Below are 27,959 nucleotides of genomic sequence, written 5' to 3' on the forward strand. Positions count from 1 at the left end.
AGCGTTTTCGTTGTGAACTATATGGGATCGCGGAGTAATACCAATGGGTGTAAATCGAAATGTCCTTATGTGGAGAAGAGTAGGGGGTTGGGTTTGATTGATTAGTTGTAGGCGGAAACAACTTCTAACTACAACTTTGCACAGTTATGGTAAATTATATGCCATGGACAATTTCTTTCGTTTACACTAATCTGTGCTAATTCATTTGATCGTGTTTCCTAAAGCTCACAGAGAACACGCAACAGCACTATATAGCTAGCTAGCTAGGCTTTACTTGTTGATAAAGTCGCTAGCTAAATGCCATTTAACTAGCTAGGTATCTCTCGGTTAGTTGGATTTCAAGGCAATTTGCACCAACAAATTGAGGAATGGACAGTTTTTGAATAATTTCTGTTCGATCACAACATCGCTCATTTACGCATAGACCCAGTGGGTCCATCGACCGCGGCGGCGCGAGAGGTTTGAAGGCCTGGGGGACAGGTTCGGAATGTTGGGGGGAAACGGGGCAGGAATAGGTACAAGAGCAGGGGGCGCACGACCTGGAAATGGGACTGGGTTGACCGCTCTGCAAGTTAATAACCCAGGAACGAACATGAGTGGTGCGGAAGGTGGAAGGTTTGACGACCGAATCAGAGAATATTCAGCCGAGGTAGTGTACAGCGGCTCTGAACCAGAGTCCGACTCCGGGGATGATGATGATACCATGGGTTCAGCCGGTGACCGAAGAGGGGTGAAACGGGAGAGAGCTGAGATGGAAGTCGCTGCATCGGCGACGTCTGTGGGGCAACCCCCGGGAGGTTATGGTGGTGTCACGGGAGGTGCAACTGGGGCAAAGCCAGGCAAGAAAACCCGCGGACGAGTCAAGATCAAAATGGAATTTATAGACAACAAACTTCGGCGGTACACAACTTTTAGCAAGAGGAAGACTGGCATTATGAAGAAGGTTAGTTGTCAGTAGTCTATCTCTGTTGTCATTGCAGACATGCTGCCAACCTGTGCTCATGCTCCCACACCTGCGCAGACGTTCCATTTCACAAGTGTTGGCGCTGTGGTAAAAATTCATAAAAACCTAAATGTGCTTTTTGGTCTTAATTTAAGGGTAGGCATAATGTTAGCAGTGGGCTTAGGTTTAAAATCAATTTTAAGAGAAATTGTAGAAATAGGCGGGGGCTATGGTAAAACCTAAATGTTGATGACCTGAAAGCTAACTAACGTTAATTGATTTAATCTTTATTTTATCACTGAGTCATACTGAGACCAAGGTCTCTGAATTGCATAAATTACAGGAAAATGCACATCAACATGCAAGCAGAAAGAAAAACACGGTCATAAAAAACAAACGCATTCATCAGTAATAAGGTCCTCAATCAGGTTTCTGAATTGCGCTAGAAGCACCAGAACATCACCTTTTGAAGATTGTTCAACAAATAAGGTACAAGAAAGGAAAATCAGCTTTTAGTTAACTCAGTAGAGACAGCCATCCCCGAGACTGGGTGTGGTAACTTGTATGACTCAAGTTTAGTAATGATGTTAGGTACAGTGGGACTTTATGTAAAAGGGCTTTATAAATGAGAACATAGCAATGTATCAACCTACGTGACATCAGAGGGCCAACCAACTTTCTGGTAGAGAATGCGGTGATGAGTACTAAAATTGTCGCCCGTAATAAAGCACGATGATAAACTACATCTAACGGCTTTAATGAAGTGGCAGCTGCATTCATATAGGTGATGTCGCCATAGTCTGTTCAGTCGACGTCGTCGGTCCTAATCTGCCTTCTACTATTTAGCGAAAGGCAGGACCTATTTCTATAGAAGCCCATTTTTCTCACCTAACTCATCAATATGCTTTTTAAAATACAGCTTTTATCTATCCAGATGTCCAGATATTTGTAAGCACGGACACGATCAATATGGACACCATCCAAAGTACATATGCTTAAATCATCAGACATTTTTTTTATGCGCTCTAGAAAACCACATATACTTACTTATAGCTGCATTCACTACTAATTTGACAAAGTTTTTCTGTAATACAATAAAGGCAGTCTGTGGTTCAGATAGAGCCTGGTCAACCGTGAGGGCAATAGCATACGCAACAGTATCATCGGCATACAAGTACAGGTAATTATTTTTACAGACAAGTCTATTGTTAATGTAAACATTAAAGTACAGGACCCAGAATCGACCCCCTGCGGGACACCTTTTGTAATTTCCAGGAAACCTGATTTTAACACCATCAATAGAGATTGAGGTCTATCTGCCAAGTATATTTATTTTATGTGGTAACTTACAGTGAACTCATTTGAGTTCAATGGCGCTATTATAGATGTTATTGATAACACAATGTTTTCATAAATGGTTCTTGATTAGGCTGTCCAGAGTAGCTACTTTTCATGAGCTGCTATATAGTTCCAGGACTTGATTAGCTTTGTAGAGCAATTCAGCTTCTACAGAGGATCAATAGAGACTGATGAGAAGAACATTTTAATGCATTCCAGCAATCACCTCCCCAAGTTATAGCCCAGTAAAAACCTGAGCATGCAAATACTTGCTGCCAAAGCCACTTTCTTTTCAAGGCAGCTCAATATTGTTTGATCTGGCCTGTTTGGTTAGGTATGACACTATTTGCGTTTAGGTTGGGTCATCATGTGTAGGCCGATAACCTCACCCTTGATAAGTCTGTCAAATGGGACTACAGGAGCAGCATGCATGTGTTCCTCAGGCCTGTGGTCACGTGTCAAGTTTTAATGTCACATGCACAAGTACACTGAAATGCCTTTCTTGCAAGCTCTACAAAATAACAAGGTAGAACAAAAACATGCAAAAGTAAGAAGCTGTATACAGGGTCAGTTCCAATAACATATTTACAATATGCAGGGATACTGGAGTGATAGAGGTAGGTATTATAACCTAAAACTTCTTACCTGGGAATATTGAAGACTCATGTTAAAAGGAACCACCAGCTTTCATATGTTCTCATGTTCTGAGCAAGGAACTTAAACGTTAGCTTTTTTACATGGCACATATTGCACTTTTACTTTCTTCTCCAACACTGTGTTTTTGCATTATTTAAACCAAATTGAACATGTTTCATTATTTATTTGAGACAACATCTATTTCATTTATGTATTATATTAAGTTAAAATAAGTGTTCATTCAGTATTGTTGTTATTGTCATTATTACAAATGTGTATATATAAATATCGGCCGATTTAATCGGTATTGTTTTTTTTTGGTCCTCCAATAATCAGTATCGGCGTTGAAAAATCATAGTCGGTCGACCTCTAGTGTAGAGTCAGTATAAATGTGTGTGCTGGAGTGTCAGTGCTATTTAGCAGTCTTATGCCATGGGGATAGAAGCTGTTCAGGAGCCTGTTGGTGTCAGACTTGATGCGGAGACAAGTCTTTGGCTTTGGTGGCTGGAGTCTAGCGATTTTCCTGGGCCTTCCTTTCACACCACCTGATATAGAGGTCCTGGATGGCAGGGAGCTTTGTCCCAGTGATGTGCTGGGCTGTCTGCACTACCCTCTGTAGTGCCATGCGATTGAGGGCGGTGCTGTTGCCATACAAAGCAATGATTATTTTTTAAATCTTTATTTAACTAGGAAAGTCAGTTAAAACTTCTTATGGCTGCAATCCCGGTAACGGGATGATATGACAACAGCTAGTCCGATTCTGACGTACAGTCTGCAAAGGCCTTCAGGAGTTAAACAATCCCGCTCAGGGCAGGGGTACTTCACTGATTTTTGTACCCAGGTGTGCTGTATGCAGCAGGGAGGGGCAGAAAAAAAGTTTGGCAACCTCTGTTACAAAACAGGCAAGGAAAGGGGCTACCTAAGTCAGTCAGTTGCACAACTGAATGCATTCAAACTGAAATGTGTGTTCCACTTTTAACCCATCTCCTCTGATTAAGGGAGTTGCAGGGGGCTGCCTAAATCTATATCCACTGCGCCCGGGGAGCAGTTGTCTTTGGGATGTGTTAGATAGAGTAAGGCGCTACTTTGATGTGCCACACATCTTTGAGCTATCACTGCTCCTCCATGGTGCACTGCCAACGCCCCCCCCCCCCCCCCCCCTCCTTACAGAGTGATACTGTGTGGGTGCCTAGGCAACCACAAGGTTTCTTCCCCTCTGCAATGCCACTTGTGCATATACTGTGTGGGAAAGGGTATACCTAGTCAGTTGGACAACTGAATGCATTCAACCAAAATGTGTCTTCCACATTTATCCCAAACCCCTCTGAATCAGAGAGGTGCAGGCAGCTGCCGTAATTGACGTCGTCAGCGCCCAGAGAGAAGTTGTTGTGTTGCTCAAGGGTGAACGGCAGATCTTTCCACCAAGCTGGTTCGGGGATTCGAACCAGCGACTTTTTAGTTATTGGCCCAACGCTCTTAACCACTAGGTTACCTGCCGACCCAGGGTTGGTGTGTGGGTGGGTGTCCGCACAAATGACAACCTACAGAAAGTGTTGCTGCAAAGTGGAGGGCACAGGAGAGCTAGGCCTGACTCGCTCAATCTCTTCAACTCTATATTCTCCTTCCTATCGTTTGCCACTTCCTGTCTTTGTAGCCTTCTTTTCTAATTAACACTGCTGGTTATCTGATGTCGTTCCAGTTTTATGAGCACCATAAAGTGCTTGAATTCATTGAATAGCATACACAGCTAACTGGCCAATGGCTGCTGCCAAAAAGATCCCCTCCCCTCCTACTACTATAGTGCCTGGGAGCCCTGAGCCATGCTTCCTGCTGCGTACACAGGCACAATGTTATGCATGGCTGTGGGGTTCCCCTTAGAAACAACAGCTTGTGCTCACCGAGATCCTGTTAAAAGCTTTTAAGAAATGGCTATGCATGGTGGAAGGAAGCTTGGTCTAGGCTGCATTAAGTAGGGCACTGGGTTGTGGTACTAATAGCCTGTGTAGAACAAACATGACCTTCTGACATGCTAAGTAAGGAATCCCGTTAGTTCTATTCATGACATTTCTATTTGCAATGTTCCACGACGTTTGCCATCTGGACTAGAGGTCGACCGATTATGATTCTTCAACGCGGATACCGCCACCGATTATTGGAGGACCAAAAAATGCTGATACCGATTAATCGGCCGGTTTTTATTTATTTACTTGTAATAATGACAATTACAACAATACTGAATGAACACTTATTTTAACTTAATATAATACATCAATAAAATCAATTTAGCCTCAAATAAATAATGAAATATGTTCAATTTGGTTTAAATAATGCAAAAACAAAGTGTTGGAGAAGAAAGTAAAAATGCAATATGTGCCATGTAAGAAAGCTAACGTTTAAGTTCCTTGCTCAGAACATGAGAACATATGAAAGCTGGTGGTTCCTTTTAACATGAGTCTTCAATATTCCCAGGTAAGCAGTTTTAGATTGTAGTTATTATTGGACTATTTCTCTATACCATTTGTATTTCATATACCTTTGACTATTGGATGTTCTTATAGGCACTATAGTATTGCCAGTGTAACAGTATAGCTTCCGTCCCTCTCCTCGCTACTACCTGGGCTCGAACAAGGAACACATCGACAACAGCCACCCTCGAAGCAGAGCAAGGGGAACAACTACTCCAAGTCTCAGAGCGAGTGACGTTTGAAACGCTATTAGCGCGCACCCCGCTAACTAGCTAGCCATTTCACATCGGTTACACCAGCCTAATCTCGGGAGTTGATAGGCTTGAAGTCATAAACAGCAGAGCTGCTGGCAAAACGCAAAAGTGCTGTTTGAATGAATGCTTACGAGCCTGCTGGTGCCTACCATCGATCAGTCAGACTGCTCTATCAAAGACTTAATTATAACATAATAACACACAGAAATACGAGCCGTAGGTCATTAATATGGTCAAATCCGTAAACTATCATCTCGAAAACAAAACGTTTATTCTTTCAGTGAAATACGGAACCGTCCCGTATTTTATCTAACGGGTGGCATCCATAAGTCTAAATATTCCTGCTACATTGCACAACCTTCAATGTTATGTCATAATTACGTAAAAGAGGAGAAGTAGGAGGAGAAGTGACACAATTTCACCTGGTTAATATTGCCTGCTAACCTGGATTTCTTTTAGCCAAATATGCAGGTTTAAAAATATATACTTCTGTGTATTGATTTTAAGAAAGGCATTGATGTTTATGGTTAGGTACCTTTTTCGCGAATGCGCACCGCATCGATTATATGCAACGCAGGACACGCTAGATAAACTAGTAATATCATCAACCATGTGTAGTTAACTAGTGATTATGATTGATTGATTGTTTTTTATAAGATAAGTTTAATGCTAGCTAGCAACTTACCTTGGCTTCTTACTGCATTCGCATAACAGGCAGGCTCCTCGTGGAGTGCAATGAGAGGCAGGTGGTAGATTGAATCCCCGAGCTGACAAGGTAAAAATCTGTCGTTCTGCCCCTGAACAAGGCAGTTAACCCATCGTTCCTAGGCCGTCATTGAAAATAAGAATGTGTTCTTAACTGACTTGCCTAGTTAAATAAAGGTGTCCAAAAATACCGCTTTCCGATTTATGAAAACTTGAAATCGGCCCTAATTAATCGGCCATTCCGATTAATCGATCAACCTCTAATTTGAACGTGGCCTTGCACTGCTCTAAGCAACTAATGCGCTTGTTCAGAAACATTTACCGCTTACTCTCCTCTAGCCTGACTCTCTCCACTCTTGGCCTTTGTAGGACCACAGCCCAGAGACCACGTTCATTGTTCTCTCCATTATCAATAAATACTTGTTAGTTAGAAGATGTGCTTGCTGCCACACCACGTTGCATCAGTGCTAAGGAATTCTGTGTGTTTGCGCCAAAACAGAGTTGTCAGAGCACATTTGTAGAATCTTTGCATTGAATATCAATGTGCTGTCATTTTGATTTAGGGATTAAGCTGGTTTGAAAAAGGAATAACTTGTCATACATTAGGGAAATGATTTGGGCTGTGTAGAGCTCAATGAAGCCAGATATGAGTGATTGTCTACAGGTAAAGGGAACAGTTTGTGTTGCTCATGAGTTTGTATGAAAGGTTTTGCATTTATATCAAATCAAACTTTATTTGTCACATGGCCGAATACAACAAGTGTAGATTTCACCGTGAAATGCTTACTTACAAGCCCTTAACCAACAGTGCAGTTCAAGAAGAGTTAAGAAAATATTTACCAAGTGGTCTAAAATAAAAAGTAACACAATAACAATAACGAGGCCATATACAGGGGCCACCGGTACCGAGTCAGTGTGCGGGGGTACAGGTTAGTTGAGGTAATTTGTACATGTAGGTGGGGGTGAAGTGACTATGCATAGATAATAAACAGCGAGAAGCAGCAGCGTACAAAAGGGAGGTGGGGGTGTCAATGTAAATTGTCCGGTGGTGATTTTATTAATTGTTTAGCAGTCTTATGGCTTATGGGTAGAAACTGTTGAGGAGCCTTTTGGTCCTAGACCTGGCGCTCCGGTACCGCTTGCCGTGCGGTAGCAGAGAAAACGGTCTATGCAGTCTCTGACAATTTTATGGGCTTTCCGCTGACACCGCACCGCCTATTATATAGGTCCTGGATGGCAGGAAGCTTGGCCCCAGTGATGTACTGGGCCGTACGCACTATCCTCTGTAGTGTCTTACGGTCAGATGCCGAGCAGTTGCCATACCAGGCGGTGACGCAACCAGTCAGGATGCTCTCGATGGTGCAGCTGTAGAACCTTTTGAGGATCTGGGGACCCATGCCACATCTTTTCAGTCTCCTGGGGGGGGGGAATGTTTTGTCGTACCCTCTTCACGACTGTTTTGGTATGTTTGGACCATGATAGTTCGTTGGTGATGTGGACAACAAGGAACTTGAAACTCTCGACCCGCTCCACTACAGCCCCATCGTTGTTAACGGGGGCCTGTTCGGCCCGCCTTTTCCTGTAGTCCACGATCAGCTCCTTTGTCTTGCTCACATTGAGGGAGAGGTTGTTGTCCTGGCACCACACTGCCAGTTCTCTGACCTCCCTGTAGGCTGTCTCATCATTGTCGGTGATCAGGCCTACCACTGTTGTGTTGTCAGCAAACTTGATGGTGTTGGAGTCGTGTTTGGCCATGCAGTCATGGGTGAACAGGAGGGGACTAAGTACACACCCGAGGGGCCCCAGTGTTAAGGATCAGCGTGGCAGATGTGTTGTTGCCTACTCTTACAACCTGGGGGTGGCCCGTCAGTAAGTCCAGGATCCAGTTGCAGAGGGAGGGGTTTAGTCCCATGGTCCTTAGCTTAGTGATGAGCTTCGTGGGCACTATGGTGTTGAACGCTGAGCTGTAGTCAATGAACAGCATTCTCACATAGGTGTTCCTTTTGTCCAGGTGGGAAAGGGCAGTGTGGAGTGTGATTGAGATTGTTTCATCTGTGGATCTGTTGGGGCGGTATGAGAATTGGAGTTGGTCTAGGGTATCCTGGAGGATGCTGTGGATGTGAGCCATGACCAGCCTTTCAAAGCACTTCATGGCTACCGACGTGAGTGCCACTGGGTGGTAATCATTTAGGCAGGCTACCTTCGCTTCCTAGGGCACAGGGACTATGGTGGTCTACTTGAAACATGTATTTAGACTCGGTCAGGGAGAGGTTGAAAATGTCAGTGAAGACACTTGACAGTTGGTCCATGCATGCTTTTAGTACATGTCCTGGTAATCTGACTGGCCCAGCTGCTTTGAATGTTGACCTGTTTAAAGGTTTTGTTACCGAGAGCCTCGTCACACAGTCATCCAGAACAGCTGGTGCTCTCGTGCATGCTTCAGTGTTGCTTGCCTCGAAGTGAGCATAAAAGGCATTTAGCTCGTCTGGTAGACTCGTGTCACTGAGCAGCTCGCGTCTGGGTTTCCCTTTGTAGTCCGTAATTGTTTTCAAGCCCTGCCACATCCGACGAGCGTCAGAGCCTGTGTAGTAGGATTCAATCTTAATCCTGTATTGATGCTTTGCTTGTTTGATGGTTCGTCTGAGGGCATAGCGGGATTTATAAGCGTCCGGATTAGTGTCCCGCTCCTTGAAAGCGGCAGCTCTAGCCTTTAGCTCGATGCTAATGTTGCCTGTAATCCATGGCTTCTGGTTGGGATGTGTACGTACAGTCACTGTGGGGACGACGTCGTCGATGCACTCATTGATGAAGCCGATGACTGAGGTGGTATACTCCTCAATGCCATTGGATGAATCCTGGAACATATTCCAGTCTGTGCTAGCAAAACAGTCCTGTAGCGTAGCATCTGCTTCATCTGACCACTTCCATATTGAGCGAGTCACTGGTACTTCCTGCTTTAGTTTTTGCTTGTAAGCAGGAATCAGGAGGATAGAATTATGGTCAGATTTGCCAAATGGAGGGCGGGGGAGAGCTTTGTATGGATCTCTGTGTGTGGAGTAAAGGTGGTCTAGGATTTTTTTTTTCTTCTCTGGTTGCACATGTGACATGCTGGTAAAAATGTGCTAAAACTGATTTAAGTTTGTCTGCATTAAAGTCCCCGGCCACTAGGAGCGCCGCTTCTGGGTGAGCATTTTCTTCTTTGCTTATGGCCTTATAGAGTTGGTTGAGAGCGGTCTTAGTGCCAGCTTCGTTCTGTGGTGGTAAACAGACGGCAACGAATAGTATAGATGAGAGCTCTCTATATACAGCTTTTCATTAGGTCTCAAATTACTTTGCATTGAGACGCTGTGAACAATAACTCTAGGCCTATATCCTAAATGCAATTTAGTAATTCATCCATTTTGTCTTACACCACTTATTCACTGCAACTGTAGGGTAATGCAATAGGTGCAGTATAGCCTATCACAAATGTTACAATATATTGATAAATATGCATGCAAGGGCCTGTATCTATTGACGCCCAACTGATGACCTCCGTATATCCATAGAAACATCAGTGTGCAAGTGCTGTTCGCCGTTAACGAAAGAAGTCTACTCAGACAAACGTCTGTCCGATGGGATTTTTCTTGATTACGCAGTTCCTTTTATTTATTTATGAGAATTTGGCTACTATTTCTAACATGTATATTGGCATTAAAATTGATCAATGGATGATTAATTTGTGCACTTACAATCACATTCTCTCTTTTTTATTGTGTTACTGTAGAGTGTATTGCGGTTTCAAAGGCATTTTAGCCCCTTACACTCCCGGAATTTGGCCTATGTGGATAGGGCCCAATTGAAATGTTTCTCACAGAAGAACTATAAAAAGCATATGCAGAACCAGAACACGAGATTATGGGGAAATTATTACATTTTGGTTATTTCAGATCAAAGGTGAGGACACAAGACTGAATCCAAACCCAATCACAAAACTGTTGATTTTGTGCATTTAAAATTTATTGTACTTTTCACAGCATTTGTCAATAATGACATATAATAATACTTGGATACTGCACATTCAGTAACATAATAATATTAATTTACATTTTGGAGTAGGTGCAAGATAAGAAAACGATTACAATGCTTTTGAGTGAGAGGTCGAACTGGTGTCTCCAAGAGGTCACACACCTCTCCAAACTGTGTACGGTTCCTAAGTAATTTCAATGCACTTTTGACTCAAGGAAAGAACTTTCAACTATTAAGGTGCTTTTTTTGAGCTCTCCTAGCTTTGCCATTGAGGAACTGAGTCAAGCACACTTGTAGTTTTTTATTTTTGAACACTGCTCTGTGTCCCCACCGTCAAACAATTTCTGTTTACATTTATATATCGCAATCTGGGTCAGGTGGGCATAATTTGAAAGCTTATTCTATTGCCAACATGGCTAGCCACGTTATAAAATACAATCTCAGTGTTAGGCTTTCAAAAGGCACTTCAGAGAAACAGATTGTAATTTTGGTGCATATAGAATCAGTGCATTCAAGTGCGTTTTCACAACACAACAAACATATAAGCTCATTGTGTTCAGGACAACCCAGGGTATAACGCATATCATCCTTGTAACTGTGGATCAAACATAGTGCTCATAAAGCTTGATACTGTAAATTACATGTCTTCAAATATGGAAATGTGAAGCCCACATCAAAGCGGTATTTATTATAACCCTCAACGTCTCATCTTTCAGAACACATCGACACCTCTCGATTTACAGCATTTCCCTCACTCAGACAACAAATGTGCAAAAGTAGCCCAGTTTAGCCGGAAGGATGGGGGGCATCTTGTTGTTGCGCACATGGTCAAGTTTAGAACAGCTGTCAGTCAACCCATACAGCGCTGTGAAGTGGTGAACCTGAGCTCTGTACCATGTATAGCATGTTACTCTACAGCCACTGCGTTCCGATGTAGGCACTTATCAATGACAAACTCTGCCATTTTTCAACCCGTATACGGGATGACAGGGACAGTGGGTGGAAAGGGCTACATTAAGTTTGATTTAATGCCTGACGCTCTCTCATCCCTCTTCCCACTCCCCCAGGCCTACGAGCTCTCCACTCTAACGGGCACCCAGGTCCTCCTCCTGGTGGCCAGCGAGACGGGCCACGTCTACACGTTTGCCACGCGCAAGCTCCAGCCCATGATTACCAGTGAGACGGGCAAGGCGCTCATCCAGACGTGCCTCAACTCGCCCGACTCGCCGCCCCGCAACGACCCGTCCACCGACCAGCGCATGAGCGCCACAGGCTTCGAGGAGACGGACCTCACCTACCAGGTGTCGGAGGGTGACGGCTGCGCGGAGCCCATCAAGGTGAGGTGGTTCGACAGTCTCCTGGGATTAACGCAACGGATAGCTGCTTCAGAGCACCTGGGTTACCACGCATCGAGTTGCCTAATGCTGTCTTTATGTGGTGATTTTAGCATAGCAGTTGCATGGAGGTGATTTTCAAACTAATAGATCAACAAACATGTTGATGTCACTCTTTGGCCTACTGTGCATAATAATAATGATAATGTGGAAGAGGTGTATTGTTGCTCTGTTCATTCTTTCTCCTGTTGGGAAATGGGTACAGGCTTCAGAACCGAAGAGGTTTGCTAGGTTACTATGCAGTGCCGGAAAGAGAACCAGTGTAGAATGTCTTAACTTGTAGTAGCATTCAGCATCCCTTGAAAAGGGGGTTGGCTGTCTTAATCTCAGACTGTGTTAGAATTAAAGGCACTCGCCAGTGGTAGTTTCACTTTCTTCTTCTGGTAAAAAGTGTGTGGGAGAACAAACTTTCCAGCCAGAGAAACCTTTTGTAGCCACCAAATAAATGTATTTACGCAACAACAAAAATTGTTGGATCAAAGTCACAGTACAACCTCACGGGATATAATATTGCTTAAACGGTTGACATCACTACAGGGTCCTTTAACCAAAGCTGACCGATGGGTTAACTGTTAAGTCTCCTTTAGACTTCACTGTTATTCATGAGCATATGAAAAATAAACACATCTGAAATGCTTCACAGCAGATTGATAAAAATAAGATTTGGCCTCTTTGTCCATATATGGGATGGTTTCCTCCAGTTCCTCTCTTGGCAGAGGGCTGCTTGCATTCCATATAAGCTGCAGCTGTTTTCAGTGTTGGTTGGAGACCGTGATTTTCAAGGAAACGTGGTGAGCTCTATGTTGAGGAGGTTCAGCGACGTACACCTACCCGAAGCTAAATCTTTTGCTTGAGTAAATAAAAAGGCCCTCGTTGGGCTAGTCTTGAGCTTTATTGTCCACTTGAGGTCAAAGTTTCATCTCTCACCTGGTTTAATGCAGAGGGGAAGAAATGGTAGCTTCCTCGGATGGTCATGTAGTTGGCTTCATTTACCAGGCACAGGCCTACACTTTCACTTTGGAATTATAGCGTGAGCTACACAAGTTCACATCAATATTTTTTTTATTCATGGCCGGCCCATTGACCCCCATTTTAGAGCAGAAAAGCTTATGACGAGTGGCAACAAATCATGTCATCATGATGCACAGTTAGTTTGAAATGGAAACTAATTCTGTGTTAGATTATCAGTGTTTGTGACTAGGATTCGGGGGATTTTTCAGCTCATTAAGCTTCTTTACTCAACCAAGAGCCAGACTTGCTTTGAAATACAGTTGGTTGTTGATGAACCACGGTACTACTTCGGCTCACAGCTGATGTGGCGGGAGGTATCCTCACTGTTCACTCTGTGGAGAGGAAATTGCTTTTTATACGAGGTTAAAAGGGTTGTCTGTCTGACTAGTCACCTCTCAGTCGTGGTGTTGTGCAAAGCACTGATAGAAAGACAGTACAGACGACGAGGTAGATCCGCACGCTGGTGCAAGGAAGCTATTGTCAGGAACACTGAAATACAGATGGCCTGGGACGCTATTCAGGAGCAAAAGTGGGCTTGGCTAGGGTTCTGGACTCAATCAATCAGACCACAGCCAGACAGACGCCCACAGTCAGTGTCATAACTAGAAACAGGCCATCCAACGCAAACTTAGTAGGGCATAACACTCGTAACCTAGTTTTTCATTGTTTGCTTTACTCTCAGTAAAGTGAGCTCGTTGCGTGGTGGTATTCCCTGACAGAAGGTGAGCCGCGAGGCCCCCGGGTTGTTTGTTTGCTAGTTTTGTCTCCTCATCTCTTTTGGAAGAGACTCGTTCAGCAAATGTTTATGGAGGAGGAAATGGACTTATGCTCAGAGGGATAACTTGTTCAAATAGGCTTTTTTTTCTTCTCGGTTAAGTCGGTTAAGAACACATTCTTATTTACAATGGCGGCCTACCAAAAGGCCTCCTGAGGGGACGGGGGCCTGGGATTTAAAAATTAAAAACAAATACAGGCTAATGTAGATGTCCTCGAGAAAGAAAAGGAAACCAAGTGCCCTAGACTAGAATGCACGATAATTAATGCGGTCAGTTGAGTCGGTTTCTTTTTGCAAATATGTTAGTACATACTAACTCAAACACTCCATTCCCCAACAGGATTGTGTTCAGTAGGGCACACCGTAGCAAAACGTTTTGCAAACAAGGAAAGCAACAATTTTTGTTCTAATTGGACACATTCGGGTAGTACACGTGTCAAACTCATTCCACGGAGGCCCGAGTGTCAGCGGGTTTTCGCTCCTCCCTTGTACTTGATTGATGTATTAAGGTCACTAATTTATTAAGGAACTCCCCTCACCTGGTTGTCTAGGTTTTAATTGAAAGGGGAAAAACAAAAAACTTAGACACTCGGCCCTCCGTGGAATGAGTTTGACACCCCTGAGGTAGTACCTCCCTGTGTGCCCCCAAAACGGCCATGGTTAAAATGTCCCATCGTTGAGAGTTTGATACAGGTTCATTTTACATGCTGTACCTTCAATTCGATAGTGTTTTCTAAAGATTTTTTTTCTTCTCCTTTTGTATTTTTTGTGTGTGTGTGTGTGTGTGTGTGTGTGAATCATTTAATTAGGTTTCTGACTGTATATTCAATAGAAATGAGTATCACCACTAACAAATGTTATTTTGACATTTCCATAAGCGCTTCAAACGTTCATTTTTAGCGCTGCTGGAACAAAGGTGCGGCTGAATGCAGCATTGCTGTCGGCACACTTGACATGTCCTGCAGTTGAGTAGTAGCCAGCCAGCCTACTGCCCAAGTATTGCTGTACAAGTTTCCCCTTTGCATGATCTTTTGTTGCGGTTTTTGTTTATTACTAAGTCAAACAGTCACATCTTAGTAGAACTGCGGTACACATCTGCATTTTCTCTCCGCTGCGCTACAAACAGGACACACGTTAACAATGCAGTTGACAGTGAATAAGTACATGGCGACTATTAAAGTGGCACTCCAGTCTCCTTTTCGTCTCATTTAACACCTGATTCACTTAAAGCTGCAATATATCACATTTGGGCGACCTGGCCAAATTCACATAGAAATGTGTGTTATAAATCTGTCATTCTCATTGAAAGCAAGTCTATGAAGCAGTATATCTGTTTTATATGTGCTATTTCTATGCTTGCTGTACTTAAGTTTTTTTTTGCGTCTTTGACTTAAAAACCTCATAAGGATCGTACCCTTTTTTTCTTTCCTTTTTTTCTCCCCAATTTCGTGGTATCCAATTGTTAGTAGTTACTGTCTTGTCTCATCGCTGCAACTCCCGTACGGACTCGGGAGAGGCGAAGGTCGAGAGCCATGCGTCCTCCGAAACACAACACAACCAAGCCACGCTGCTTCTTAACACAGCGCGCATCCAACCCGGAAGCCAGCCGCACCAATGTGTCGGAGGAAACACCGTACACCTAGCGACCTGGTCAGCGTGCACTGCCCCCGGCCCGCCACAGGAGTCGCTAGTGCGATGAGACAAGGATATCCCTACCGGCCAAACCCTCCCTTACCCGGATGACGCTAGGCCAATTGTGCGCCGCCCCTCAGAGTTCAGAAACATTTAGACATCAACTGTTCAGAGCAGACTGTGTGAATCAGGCCATCGTAGTCAAATTGCAGTGAAGAAATCACTACTAAATGGCACCAATAAGAAGAGACTTTCTTGGGCCAAGAAATCTGCTGAATCCAAAATTTGAGATTTGTCTTTGTGAGATGAGATGCAGTGTAGGTGAACGGATGATCTCCGCATGTGGGGTTCACACCGTGAAACATGGAGGAGGTGTGGACGTGCTTTGCTGGTGACACTGTCTGTGATTTATTTAGAATTCTAGGCACACTTAACCAGTATGGCTACCACAACATTCTGCAGCGATACGCCATCCCATCTGGGTTGCGCTTATTTCGGTAAAAAATAATAATAATAATTAGCAAACATTTCTAAAAACCTGTTTTTGCTTTGTCGTTATGGGGTATTGTGTGTAGATTGATGAGGAAAACGTTTAATTTAATCCATGTTAGAATAAGGCTGTAACATAACAATGTGGAAAAAGGAAGGGGTCCGAATACTTTTCGAATGCACGGTATATTATCTTAAATATATTTTTAATATATTTTCATTTTATTATTTACTAACCCTACCATCCCTCCCCTAATTGGAGTAAACTAATGGACAACACTACTTAGGCTTCTACTTTCAGCTTATACATACTATATACATTTTACGGACAGTATATATTTTTTACTTGACAATTGCTACCAAAGCAAGCGAGCTATTTGGCTTTGATCTTGGTGAGCTACATGAGCATATTTAACTATTTTCTTTGATAGTTTGCCAATTCAAGCGAGGGGTCTTACGCCTCAATTATTTCCCAGCATTGTTTGTTCGAAATTGAATCTCATCTCATCATTGCTGTCTCTCCCCTCCCATCCCCAGACTCAAATCTGCTTTGCTTGATTTTCATAAAGATAGTTAGCATGCCAGCTTGCTCACAAACTACTTGTGTCCAGAAGTTGAAGCTTAGCCCTTCAATGGAATCCTTGACGTGTGTCAGTCACTTGTCAAATCTAAAAACACTCCAACTGTGCTGACTGAGATGGACAGAGCGCATAATTTATCTGCAATCTTTTTCGGCATGAGAGAACTCAAATACATTTGGTTGGTACATCCCCTTATCTGTACAAATTTGCCTATCAAATTATCTACATATCATAACCTACGTAAGTAAATACTCTCTCCAAATGCACTGTTTACAGATCAGTATCGTAAATATATCTCTCCTGCTTTCTCCATTTCTCAGGACATGATGAAGCCGACGTTCACCATGGCCAATCTGTCTGCCGGTGTCAACACCCAACCCACGTCGACCTCCTCATCCTCCACTTCCTCCTCCTCCGTGGCCATGCACTTGCAGAACAGCATCCCTGCCACCTGCTGGCAGGTCTCGGCAGGCATCAATACTCACAGTGCCACCAGCAGTGCCAACGGCACGGTGCTGAAGACCTCGGCCACGTCAACGAGCGTCATGCTACCCGGAGGGTTCACCCTCATGTCCGGTGAGTGAAGGGGGGTCTCCTGTTTAAGATTTTTTTTTTCTCTCTCTCACTTTCTTTGCCTTATCATTTACCCCCTCCATGTTGCACCCAACTTTATTTACTTCTATTCACCCACCTGAATTGTTCCCTTGCTTCAGAATTGTCTTTTTTTAAATTATTGTTTTTGAGAATATTGCACCCCAATAAAAAAAAATCCTCTGGGGCTTTTTGGCTGTGTGTTTGTGCATGTGGTTTGTCTGTTTTGTGTGTATGGCTGTGTTTTTTGTCTGGCTGTGTTTTTTGTCTGGCTGTGTTTTTTTTTTTTTTTTTCTCTATAACGCTTTATTTTTCTGTGAAGATGTCTGTATTTTGTCTGAGGCTTTGTTCTGTCTGTGAGCCTGTGTTATGTCTGACTGTGTTTGAGTATGTTTTGTCAGTCATGGTGTGTTATCCGTGGCTGTTTTGTTTGTGTGGCTGTGTCCGTTTTCCCCCTCTCTTCGTCTTTCTCACTGTGTTGTGTGTGAGTTTTCTTGGTCTATGCGACAGTTCCACTGCGAGAGACCTGTGCACTGCTAATCTTCTTTGCGTGTCCTCTAGGCGCAACGCTTCCCCCTGGCACGCACACCATTCCTTTCAGTCAGCTGCAGGCCCTCCAGGGCCCTTTGGCCCAGACCAGCATCACCACCTCTACCGCAGGGCACACACAGCAGGGCCAGCAGACCACCCTGCTCCGCCTACCTGCAACTGTCTCGCTCACAGGTCAGGGGCTTCTTCACCCCGCCGTGTCGTGTTTTGTTTCCATGCCACGATACTTCCAAGCATCAACTCTCCCTGAATTACAAATCAACCCCTAGCTCCTACACTTTTGGCAAGAAATATGGCACCAATTCTGCCTTTTTAATGAAAGAAATGGTCTGCACAACATAAATAATCTTCAATTATTAATTTATTCTCTGTACGACCGCAGCCGCCTTAAGTGTACAGCTTAACCAATTTTGCTATTTTTTTGACCATTCTGCCTCACCTATCAGAGGACATGATGGAGCTACCACTATTGCTACACACATCCGATCTACAACAAGGGGTTGATTTGGGATTTAGGGTCTCGCTCTCTGTCTGCATGCATCTCTCACTCTAAGATTGTGTCGAGTGTCTTCAAATTGAGCCCGGTTTGTTTGCATCTAGGATCCCAGTAATTTCTCTGTAGCTATCTCTTGTTGCTGTTCAGAACTGTATCTCCCAATATCTCCATGCCTGTCTGTTAGCGTCCTTTTCTAGGTTTGTCTTTGCCTCACTGTCTCTCTATGCATCTCTGTCTCTCTCTGTCTCTCTCTGTATGTTTGTTTGAGCCTGCATCAGTGTCCCTTCCTGGGCTTTAGTCTGTATCTCTTTACATATTGATAAAGGCAAAAAAAACTAACATTTACAATGCAGTGAGAAAGCAGGTTTGAATGAACTCTTATGAGGTTTAAATATGGTGCTCTGCTTGCAAGCAGTCACAGGAGAGGCCTCATTTGTTGACGGGACAAAGGGTGGATAATAAAGAGTCATGGAAGGGTAAACGGTAGCTATATTTTAGGGACGAGGAGCGGGAGGAGTAGCAGTCAGTGTGTAGATAGGGACAGGAATATAGGAGAGAGGATATTTTGGTCTGTTCACTGGTCAGTGTTTGTTACTGAACGAGGGTGCGTGTGGGGGGGGGGGGGCGCATTAAGGCTGTTACTGATTGTGTGTCGCACCACTTATCACAAGAAATAGAAAAGATGGCTTTGTCCACATATGCAAGCCGACGCCCCAAGTTATTTTTGGAGCAGGGTTAAAAATACCCCCCCCCCCCCCCCCCCCCCCCCCCCCAGGGTTTTACCAGTTGTCTTAGCGAACGGAAAAAAGCGGGAGTTCCACACTTGTGTTCCACACTTGTGTTTTTTTTCTGCACTTGAGCGTTGTGAAAACTTACAGCGTACGGTTACTGTGAACACTGAGGCTGTAGCTACTTTAAGTTACAGTTTTAACAGTGGCCAAGTAGGCTACTGTGGCTATTTGCGCATAAAGTAGGCCTACCAGAGTGGCCTACCATCAAAAACAATGGAGAAAATGCATCCCATAAACTTTTAGCACAGAGATAGAACAGCTATCATTCAGCCTACAGTAGCAGCCAATGGGTGGTGTTCAATGTAGGCCTACATTCCATGAGACTGCAGGGTTTGACATTAACCTGTTTATCCACTTGTCCTTCAGACAAGGAGGTGACTGAAAATCTTGTTGTGGTGTTTGATGCAATAATGCACTTTACAAAATTAAATGCATTATAATTCCCATACCATTATTACAGAGAATCAGACAAAGTATGCTGCCTATTGGCTACTTAACTTATTCAAGCCTGTCTCAAAATATAACTCTACCCCTTTTAAGAATATGTTTAGAAATGTTAGAAACGTTTTGTGCTCTTGTAGGAAGCAATCACTACCATATTGCTGACTATAAATTATCTATAACTGGGCTAATAACTCACTAACTAGCAAAGGATATGAACAAAAAGGTGCTACATGCAGCTCTTGCTTTGATCTCAAAACAAGGTCATCTACTCAGTCGCTCATGCTGTAAACACAGTCCAGTTCAAAGTAAATTGCACAGATTGATCTACTGTATGGCAATGGTCTATTTGAATATAGGCCTACTGCAGCTCTGATTGGTTATGCTGCACCGGTCTGTGTAGAGTATGGGCTGAGTCGTGTGTCAATGCGATAGATTCCTACTCTGGTGCATTCTGCCTACAACAAAATCTCTTAGTTTGTTTTGCATACAAAGTCTTGCATAGTTTTTGTTTCGGTATGTTGCGTTAAAAGTGACTAATATTGTGTTGATTCGATCACAATTAACACAGTAAAGGGAAACAATGATAGTGTTAACGAACAGGGAAAACTCTAGAAAGTTGAGTCTCGTGCTTCTCTCAGCGGACGCGCGCAGCTTAGATGGAACATTGCTTGTGTCAGTTTTATATCTCACATGGTGTTCATCTTCATGAACTGTAGTGAAAGTAGGCTAACAGCTGTGCACATTCTTTAAAATTGTCAGTAGTAATATCCCAAGTACTTCATTTGTAAAATCACATTTTTGTGTTAAATGGCATATATGACAGCTGTATAGATGGGGATTCTGTGTTACTTTTCAGTAGGTCAGTTAACCCTTGCTCAGCCACTCAACTGGTCCACACCACTTCACTGGTACACACTCATAACTAACCCGTTCATATTTACCACCCAACTGTAGTGATGTACCTAGCAGAGGTAACATGCAAAGTTGGCCTCTATAATGAGTGTGCAAAAATAGAAGAATAGTTGAATGGAAAATTAATATTCTCACTCTAGGTGTGTGTGTGTCTTTCTCAGGTGGAGGGATGGGCCAGCAGCTGCAGGCCATTCAGGTTCACCCCAGCAGTCAGCAGAGCTCTGTGAGCCAGTGTGACCTCTCCCACATCACAAGCAGCTCCACAGGTAATCAACAACCATCATACAACAACACTCTCACAGCAGCCTGTCTGTGCTTATGAGCCCCTTTTACTATTATGCCAATGTGATTTGAGGGTGGGAAACAGCACTGCGATAATATTATTAGTATTATGAGGAGAGGGGGGAAAAGTTTCATGTTAAATTGCTATATGATGACTAGCTATATGATGACTAGTAGGCTATTTACCCCACTCTCAAATGCGACAAAGCAGTGGTCTGTTTACAAGTTGATGTAATAATGAAATGGGCTCCTTGATGGACCCAATCCAAAGGAGGAGGGTCTGGAATGACGGGTGCAGCAGAGCCGTAGCCCCATCTAGAGGGGAAAATAGAGAGACTGACATGAGTGCTACTTCTCAGTGGCAAGTGAATCCGAAATCGACCTCTAGGCTCTAGCTCTTCCTCACTAGGCATTCCTGTAGTTCTGAAAGGACTGGACAGGTATGAACATTATGGTAATTGCTTCTCCTTGCCTTCTCATAGGCAGAGATACTGTATATAATGATGAGATGGTCTTGTCTCCGCCCTAACAATGGGGGGAGTCCCAATGGCGATAAGGCAGGCGGTCTGCTTATCTTTGACAGATTTTGATGGAGTAAACTTCGCTATTGGGCCCAATTTTTCAAAACTTTTCTGATTTCGGCAATCGGATTGGATTAAATGTTCGATTTTGGTATTTCAAAACAGAAAAACTAAAATGATTCATATTTGGATTGGGATTTGGTAATCAAATCTTACCTTTAATCAAGATTAACCAATGACGTGTGTGTATATATAAACCCTGGATTGCTGATGCTATGTATTGACCAACGGGAGGCTTTGAAGCCACCGGCCGCCACATTGGTACTCCTCAGAAGGAGCAGTCCTCCATAGGAATGAATGGAATTCTACAGTATTTCATTAATGTTTCAAGGTCAAAATTATGCATATTTCAGTATTTCTTTGTGGACAGTAACATTAGTACTCTTTAAAAAAATTACGTTGAGGAATAGGTTTTTAAATGTTAATGTTCAGTTCACGTAATATAATTTTAAAAGTATGCATTAAGGTGTCTGTAATAGAATATACTTGTCAAATGAATGTCGACATTTAATTAATGCGTTTCTAAAGCAACCAAAATGGCTGCGTTGTGGCTTCAATACAGCGCTCCCTGTCAGTCATCCGGGGTTCATACACATCGTTAAAATTATTTAAAGGAGAAGTTTCCTTTTTTACAACCAAATCCCTATTTTGATGTAAATGGCATGTTATAGAAGGGTCCAAACACCTTTTTGTGTTTCACATGTTTTTGAGAAAGATTAGTGAGGTAAGGCAATAAATAGGCCGTAGTGGCGAAATGGTATGATATGTAAATAATTACCATTTTGCAAATTAACACTGGAGTGATAGATGTGCAGAAAATGAATGTGAAAGTAGAGATACTGGGGTGCAAAGGAGAAGATAATTTTTTTTATTTAAATGAAATAGATAACAATATGGGGATGAGGTAGTTGGATGGGGTATTTACAGATGGGCTATGTACAGGTGCAATGATCTGTAAGCTGCTCTGATAGCTGATGCTTAAAGTTAGTGAGGGAGATATGTCTCCAGCTTCAGTGATTTATTTGCAATTTGTTCCAGTCAGTGGCAGCAGGGAACTGGAAAGAAAGGCGGCCAAAGGAGGAATTGGCTTTGGGGGTGACCAGTGAAATATACCTGCTGGAGTGCGTGCTACGGGTGGGTGCTGCTATGGTGACCAGTGAGCTGAGATAATGTGGGGCTTTACCTAATAAGGACTTATAGATGACCTGGAGCCAGTGGGTTTGGCGACGAATATAAAGCGAGGGCCAGCCAACGAGAGCATACAGGTCGCAGTGGTGGGTAATATATGGTGCTTTGGTGACAAAACAGATGGCACTGTGATAGACTGCATCCAATTTATTGAGTAGGGTATTGGAGGCTGTTTTGTAAATGACATCGCCGAAGTCAAGGATCGGTAGGATGGTCAGTTTTACGAGAGTATGTTTGGCAACATGAGTGAAGGAGGCTTTGTTGCGAAATAGGAAGCCGATTCTAGATTTTATTTTGGATTGGAGATGCTTAATATGAGTGTGGAAGGAGAGTTTACAGTCTAACCAGACTAGAGGTCGACCGATTAATCGGAATGGCCGATTTTAATTAGGGCCGATTTTTCAAGTTTTCATAACAATCGGAAATCGTTAATTTTGGAAGCTGATTTTGCAGATTTTAAAAAATATATATATATATTTTTTTCACCTTTATTGAATCTTTATTTAACTAGGCAAGTCAGTTAAGAACACATTCTTATTTTCAATGATGGCCTAGGGACGGTGGGTTAACTGCCTTGTTCAGGGGCAGAACGACAGATTTTTACCTTGTCAGCTCAGGGATTCAATCTTGCAACCTTACGGTTAACTAGTCCAACGCTCTAACCACCTGCCTCACGAGGAGCCCGCCTGTTACGTGAATGTAGTAAGAAGCCAAGGTAAGTTGCTAGCTAGCATTAAACTTAATCAATCATAATCACTAGTTATAACTACACATGGTTGATGATATTACTAGTTTATCTAGCGTGTCCTGCGTTGCATATAATCGATGCAGTGGGCATTCGCGAAAAAGGACTGTCGTTGCTCCAACATGTACCTAACCATAAACATCAATGCCTTTCTTAAAATCAATACACAGAAGTATATATTTTTAAACCTGCCTATTTAGCTAAAAGAAATCCAGGTTAGCAGGCAATATTAACCAGGTGAAATTGTGTCACTTCTCTTGCGTTCATTGCACGTAGAGTCAGGGTATATGCAACAGTTTGGACCGCCTGGCTCATTGCGAACTAATTTGCCAGAATTTTACGTAATTATGACATAACATTGAGCAATGTAACAGGAATATTTAGACTGATGGATGCCACCCGTGAGATAAAACACGGAACGGTTCCATATTTCACTGAAAAAATAAATGTCTTTGGATTCGACCATATTAATGACCTAAGGCTCGTATTTCTGTGTGTTATGTTATAACTAAGTCTATGATTTGATAGAGCAGTCTGACTGAGCGATGGTGGGCACCAGCAGGCTCATAAGCATTCATTCAAACAGCACTTTCGTGCGTTTTGCCAGCAGCTCTGCTGTTTATGACTTCAAGCCTATCAACTCCCGAGATTATGCTGGTGTAACCGATGTGAAATGGCTAGCTAGTTAGCGGGGTGCGCGCTAATAGCGTTTCAAACGTCACTCGCTCTGAGACTTGGAGTGGTTGTTTCCCTTGCTCTGCATGGGTAATGCTGCTTCGAGGGTGGCTGTTGTCGTTGTGTTCCTGGTTCGAGCCCAGGGAGGAGCGAGGAGAGGGACGGAAGCTATACTGTTACACTGGCAATACTAAAGTGCCTATAAGAACATCCAATAGTCAAAGGTATATGAAATACAAACGGTATAGAGAAATAGTCCTATAATTCCTATAATAACTACAACCTAAAACTTCTTACCTGGGAATATTGAAGGCTCATGTTAAAAGGAACCACCAGCTTTCATATGTTCTCATGTTCTGAGCAAGTAACTTAAACGTTAGCTTTCTTACATGGCACATATTGCACTTTTACTTTCTTCTCCAACACTTTGTTTTTGCATTATTTAAACCAAATTGAACATGTTTCATTATTTATTTGAGGCTAAATAGATTTTATTGATGTATTATATTAAGTTAAAATAAGTGTTCATTCAGTTTTGTTGTAATTGTCATTATTACAAATAAATTAAAAAAATTGGCTGATTAATCCGTATCGGCTTTTTTGTCCTCCAATAATCGGTATCGGCGTTGAAAAATCATAATCGGTCGACCTCTAAACCAGACACCTATTATTTGTAGTTGTCCACATATATTCTAAGTCAGAACTGTCCAGAGTAGTGATGCTTGTCGGGCGGGAGGGTGCGGGCAGAAATCGTTTGAAGAGCATCCACTTAGTTTTACTTGCATTTAAGATCAGTTGGAGGCCACGGAAGGAGTGTTGTATGGCATTGAAGCTCGTCTGGAGGCTAGTTAACACAGTGTCCAAAGATGGGCCAGAAGTATACAGAATGGTGTCGTCTGCGTAGAGGTGGATCAAGGAATCACCCGCAGCAAGAGCGACGTCATTGATGTATACAGAGAAAAGAGTCGGCCAGAGAATTGAACCCTGTGGCATCCCCATAGAGACTGCCAGAGGTCTGGACAACAGGCCCTCCAATTTGACACACTGAACTCTATCTGAGAAGTAGTTGGTGAACCAGGCGAGGCAGTCATTTGAGAAACCAAGGCTGTGGAGTCTGCCTATAAGAATGTGGTGATTGACAGAGTTGAAAGCCTTGTCCAGGTCGATGAATACGGCTGCATAGTATTGTCTTTTGTCGATGGAGATTTATGATATCGTTTAGGACCTTGAGCGTGGCTGAGGTGCACCCATGACCAGCTCTCCCCCTTTTGACGAGGGAGATGACCGCGGCAGCTTTAGAGGTTGTACAAATGAAATTCTCATTCAAACTTTATCCGCAATGTTATATTCCCTTTTGTGTGTTTCTCAAAAACATGAAATCACAAAGGTGTCTGGACCACCTTCTATAATAGAGATTTGGTTGTGAAACAGTTTATCCAAACTCAAAGGTACTGATTAGGATAGTTTTGCTAACATAAATGTGGATAATGTTGATCCCACTGGAAGGGTGGATATAGAAATGTGAAAGGTACTACAACCGAGAAATGTCAATGTCACTAAGGTGGGGAGATCAAACAACAGTATTCCATCTGAAAACCAAAGGTAACTAATTGTATTAAATGCTTGATTGCGGTATGTATGTGGTCATTTGTTACATTGAGAAGTGTCAAAGAAATGTAATGTACTTGCAGTACAAGTGATATGCAGGCTCTGTTTTTAGTCTTAGTTGCCTTTTTTATGAACAGTTTTCTTTTTCACTATGACATGTTCTACATGTTGAAGTCACCATTCATAATTGTATAACTGAACCTTACAGAATATTGATATGCACACCTCATTGCCCGTGTTGTCCTGTCTCCCTGCTCCAGTGAGCCTCCCCACCACCATCGTCACGTCCTCGGTGCCCTCATCGATGGGTGGTCACATGATGTACCCCGGCGCCCACACTGTCATGTACGCCACACCTACGACCTCGTTGGGCGACGGCAGTCTGACCGTGCTCAACACCTTCCCACAGACAGCCCATACGCAGTCCCATGACCCCGGTGAGCCAATCAGAGTCCAGACACCACAACTGGCTTAACGGGGCGCTGATATACAGTGAGCTCCAAAAGTATTGGTACAGTGACAACTTTTTAGTTGTTTTGGCTCTGTACTCCAGAATTTGGATTTGAAATGATACAATGACTGAGGTTAAAATGCAGATTGTCAATAATAATTTGCAGGTATTTTCATCCATGCTGGGTGAACCGTTTAGAAATTACAGCACTTTTTGTACATTGACCCCCTCCGTTTTGGGGCACCAAAAGTATTGGGACAAATTCCCTTATGTGTATTAAAGTAGTAAAAATGTAAGTAGGAAGGTGTTCCTAGTGTTTGGTATAGTCTATCTATGTCAGCTGTAGAGAGACTTGAGCGCATGAGAAAACAACAAGTTTTGATCAGTCAGCTATAGGATAACAAATACCAGCGTTTAGGTGCAGGTAGAGCCGGTTAGCGCTAGCTAGTTGGAGTCAAATATCTATACTGTCGTCCAAAAATATTGCAATATGTAACAATTTTTTTTCTCCCCATTTAGTTTTTAGCGTGTCCGATCCTATAGAAATAGAGTTCGGATTTTGGTCCAGATCATCTGACATTTGAGAGAGGACATTCTGACCGGACATTTTATGCTGCTTCGGTGAAACTCTTAGCTCTGTCTACATTGTTCTCTTGCATTCTGTAAATATAACATTTATTGAAATGGGCTATAACAAATAGGAATATAGGCAATTTTCTCAGAATGTCACCCATGCACTACCCTGCTGTGTGCTACCTGACTCTGCTCTTTACTGCATGGTGGCATGCAGTCAAGTTGAAATAGCTTAGTCTCGTCTGTCATGTCATGATGTTGTCGCTGTCGACGATGGCTGTCAATCATCCTCAATAGACGATACTATCGTAATCTCGGCCAACCCTACTGGCTCGTATATGCACGGTTCATTTATTGGACTCTTTCCCCCCCCAGGTGCTGTATCGCAGGTGTTCCTCACAGGACATCCTGGGACAGTTCAGATCCCTATGTCAGCAGTGCAGCTCCACCCGGTAATGACACCCATGTCCCTCTGTCACCACAACTCTACTGTCATTACTGTCACCTCAACATTACTGTCACCTCAACATTACTGTCACCTAATCCCCTCACCTTTTTGACTTGTAGATGGTGATTGGTCAGCAGTCAAGCAGCAACCTCACAGAGCTTCAAGTGGTCAACCTGGATGCCCATCACTCAAAGGACGATTGACCCGCCCACATATAGACTGCTTTACCCAGACACACATTTGAATGCACACACGCCAGGGGATCACTGACGCCTTGCCAACAGACTGCCACCCGCTAATTATTACTGCCTTTTCACCGCAATCATTTTGTTTTTTTAAATAAACCTTGTAAGAATATGCACACACTTACAATGGTTTTACAGAGAATTGAGGTGTGGTGCCGCCATTTTACTTTGTATATTTGTCTTTTTCTTTCTCTCCAAGAGTTTCTTGGCTTGACATATCCACGTATTGCTGGAGCTACAGCTTCACATTTCAATCAGAGACGTGTAGTGTGTGCACATACCGGTTGTATGTATTTGAACTGAAGAGGTTTTGATATTTTGTTTTTCTTACGAGTGTATTCTCTTTTAAGCCCCCTGTGCATCCTAATGTTGATTACTTATATTTTTCTTATCTTGGCATATGAATGATAACTTTACAATACCAGTTGCTGTCATTAGGGTAATCATATTTTTATTTCATTTCTGGGGGGAAATGTGCAATTGATGCCAGTATCTACTCGCTGATAATGCTACAGGTAAGTAAATATGTACAGTTGAAGTCGGAAGTTCACATACACCTTAGCAAAATACATTTAAACTCAGTTTTTCACAATCCCTGACATTTAATCCTAGTAAAAATTTCCTGTCTTAGGTCAGTTAGGATCACCACTTTATTTTAAGAATGTGAAATGTCAGAATAATAGACAGGGATTTATTTCAGCTTTTATTTCTTTCATCACATTCTCAGTGGGTCAGAATTTTACATACACTAAATTAGTATTTGGTAGCATTGCCTTTAAATTGTTTAACTTGGGTCAAATGTTTCGGGTAGCCTTCCACAAGCTTCCCACAATAAGTTGGGTGAATTTTGGCCCATTCCTCCTGACAGAGCTGGTGTAACTTAGTCAGGTTTGTAAACTTCCTTGCTCGCACACGCTTTTTCAGTTCTGCCCACAAATTTCTATAGGATTGAGGTCAGGGCTTTGATGGCCACTCCAATACCTTGAGTTTGTTGTCCTTAAGCCATTTTGCCACAACTTTGGAAGTATGCTTGGGGTCATTGTCCATTTGGAAGACCCATTTGCGACCAAGCTTTAACTTCCTGACTGATGTCTTGAGATGTTGCTTCAATATATCCACATAATTTTCCAACCTCATCATGCCATCTAT

At 42.8% G+C, this 27,959-nt stretch overlaps 1 protein-coding gene across 2 annotated transcripts; it reads left to right on the forward strand.

The window, feature by feature from the left end:
- Positions 1 to 124: 124 nt before the first annotated feature.
- LOC120065022 (serum response factor-like) lies at positions 125 to 26,976 on the forward strand. Of its 2 annotated transcripts, XM_039015674.1 has the most exons (8): positions 125 to 943; positions 11,417 to 11,686; positions 16,552 to 16,807; positions 17,384 to 17,545; positions 20,176 to 20,280; positions 25,354 to 25,530; positions 26,493 to 26,569; positions 26,685 to 26,976. In XM_039015674.1, the coding sequence occupies exons 1-8, from the start codon at positions 488 to 490 to the stop codon at positions 26,766 to 26,768; spliced, it is 1,587 nt and encodes a 528-aa protein (XP_038871602.1). In that variant the 5' UTR covers positions 125 to 487; the 3' UTR covers positions 26,769 to 26,976. The 2 variants fall into 2 exon arrangements, with proteins under 2 accessions (XP_038871602.1, XP_038871610.1); XM_039015682.1 differs by lacking the exon at positions 17,384 to 17,545.
- The last annotated feature ends 983 nt before the right edge of the window (positions 26,977 to 27,959 follow it).

This window comes from Salvelinus namaycush, chromosome 2, assembly GCF_016432855.1.
Source record: "Salvelinus namaycush isolate Seneca chromosome 2, SaNama_1.0, whole genome shotgun sequence".
Classification (NCBI taxonomy): Eukaryota; Metazoa; Chordata; class Actinopteri; order Salmoniformes; family Salmonidae; genus Salvelinus; species Salvelinus namaycush.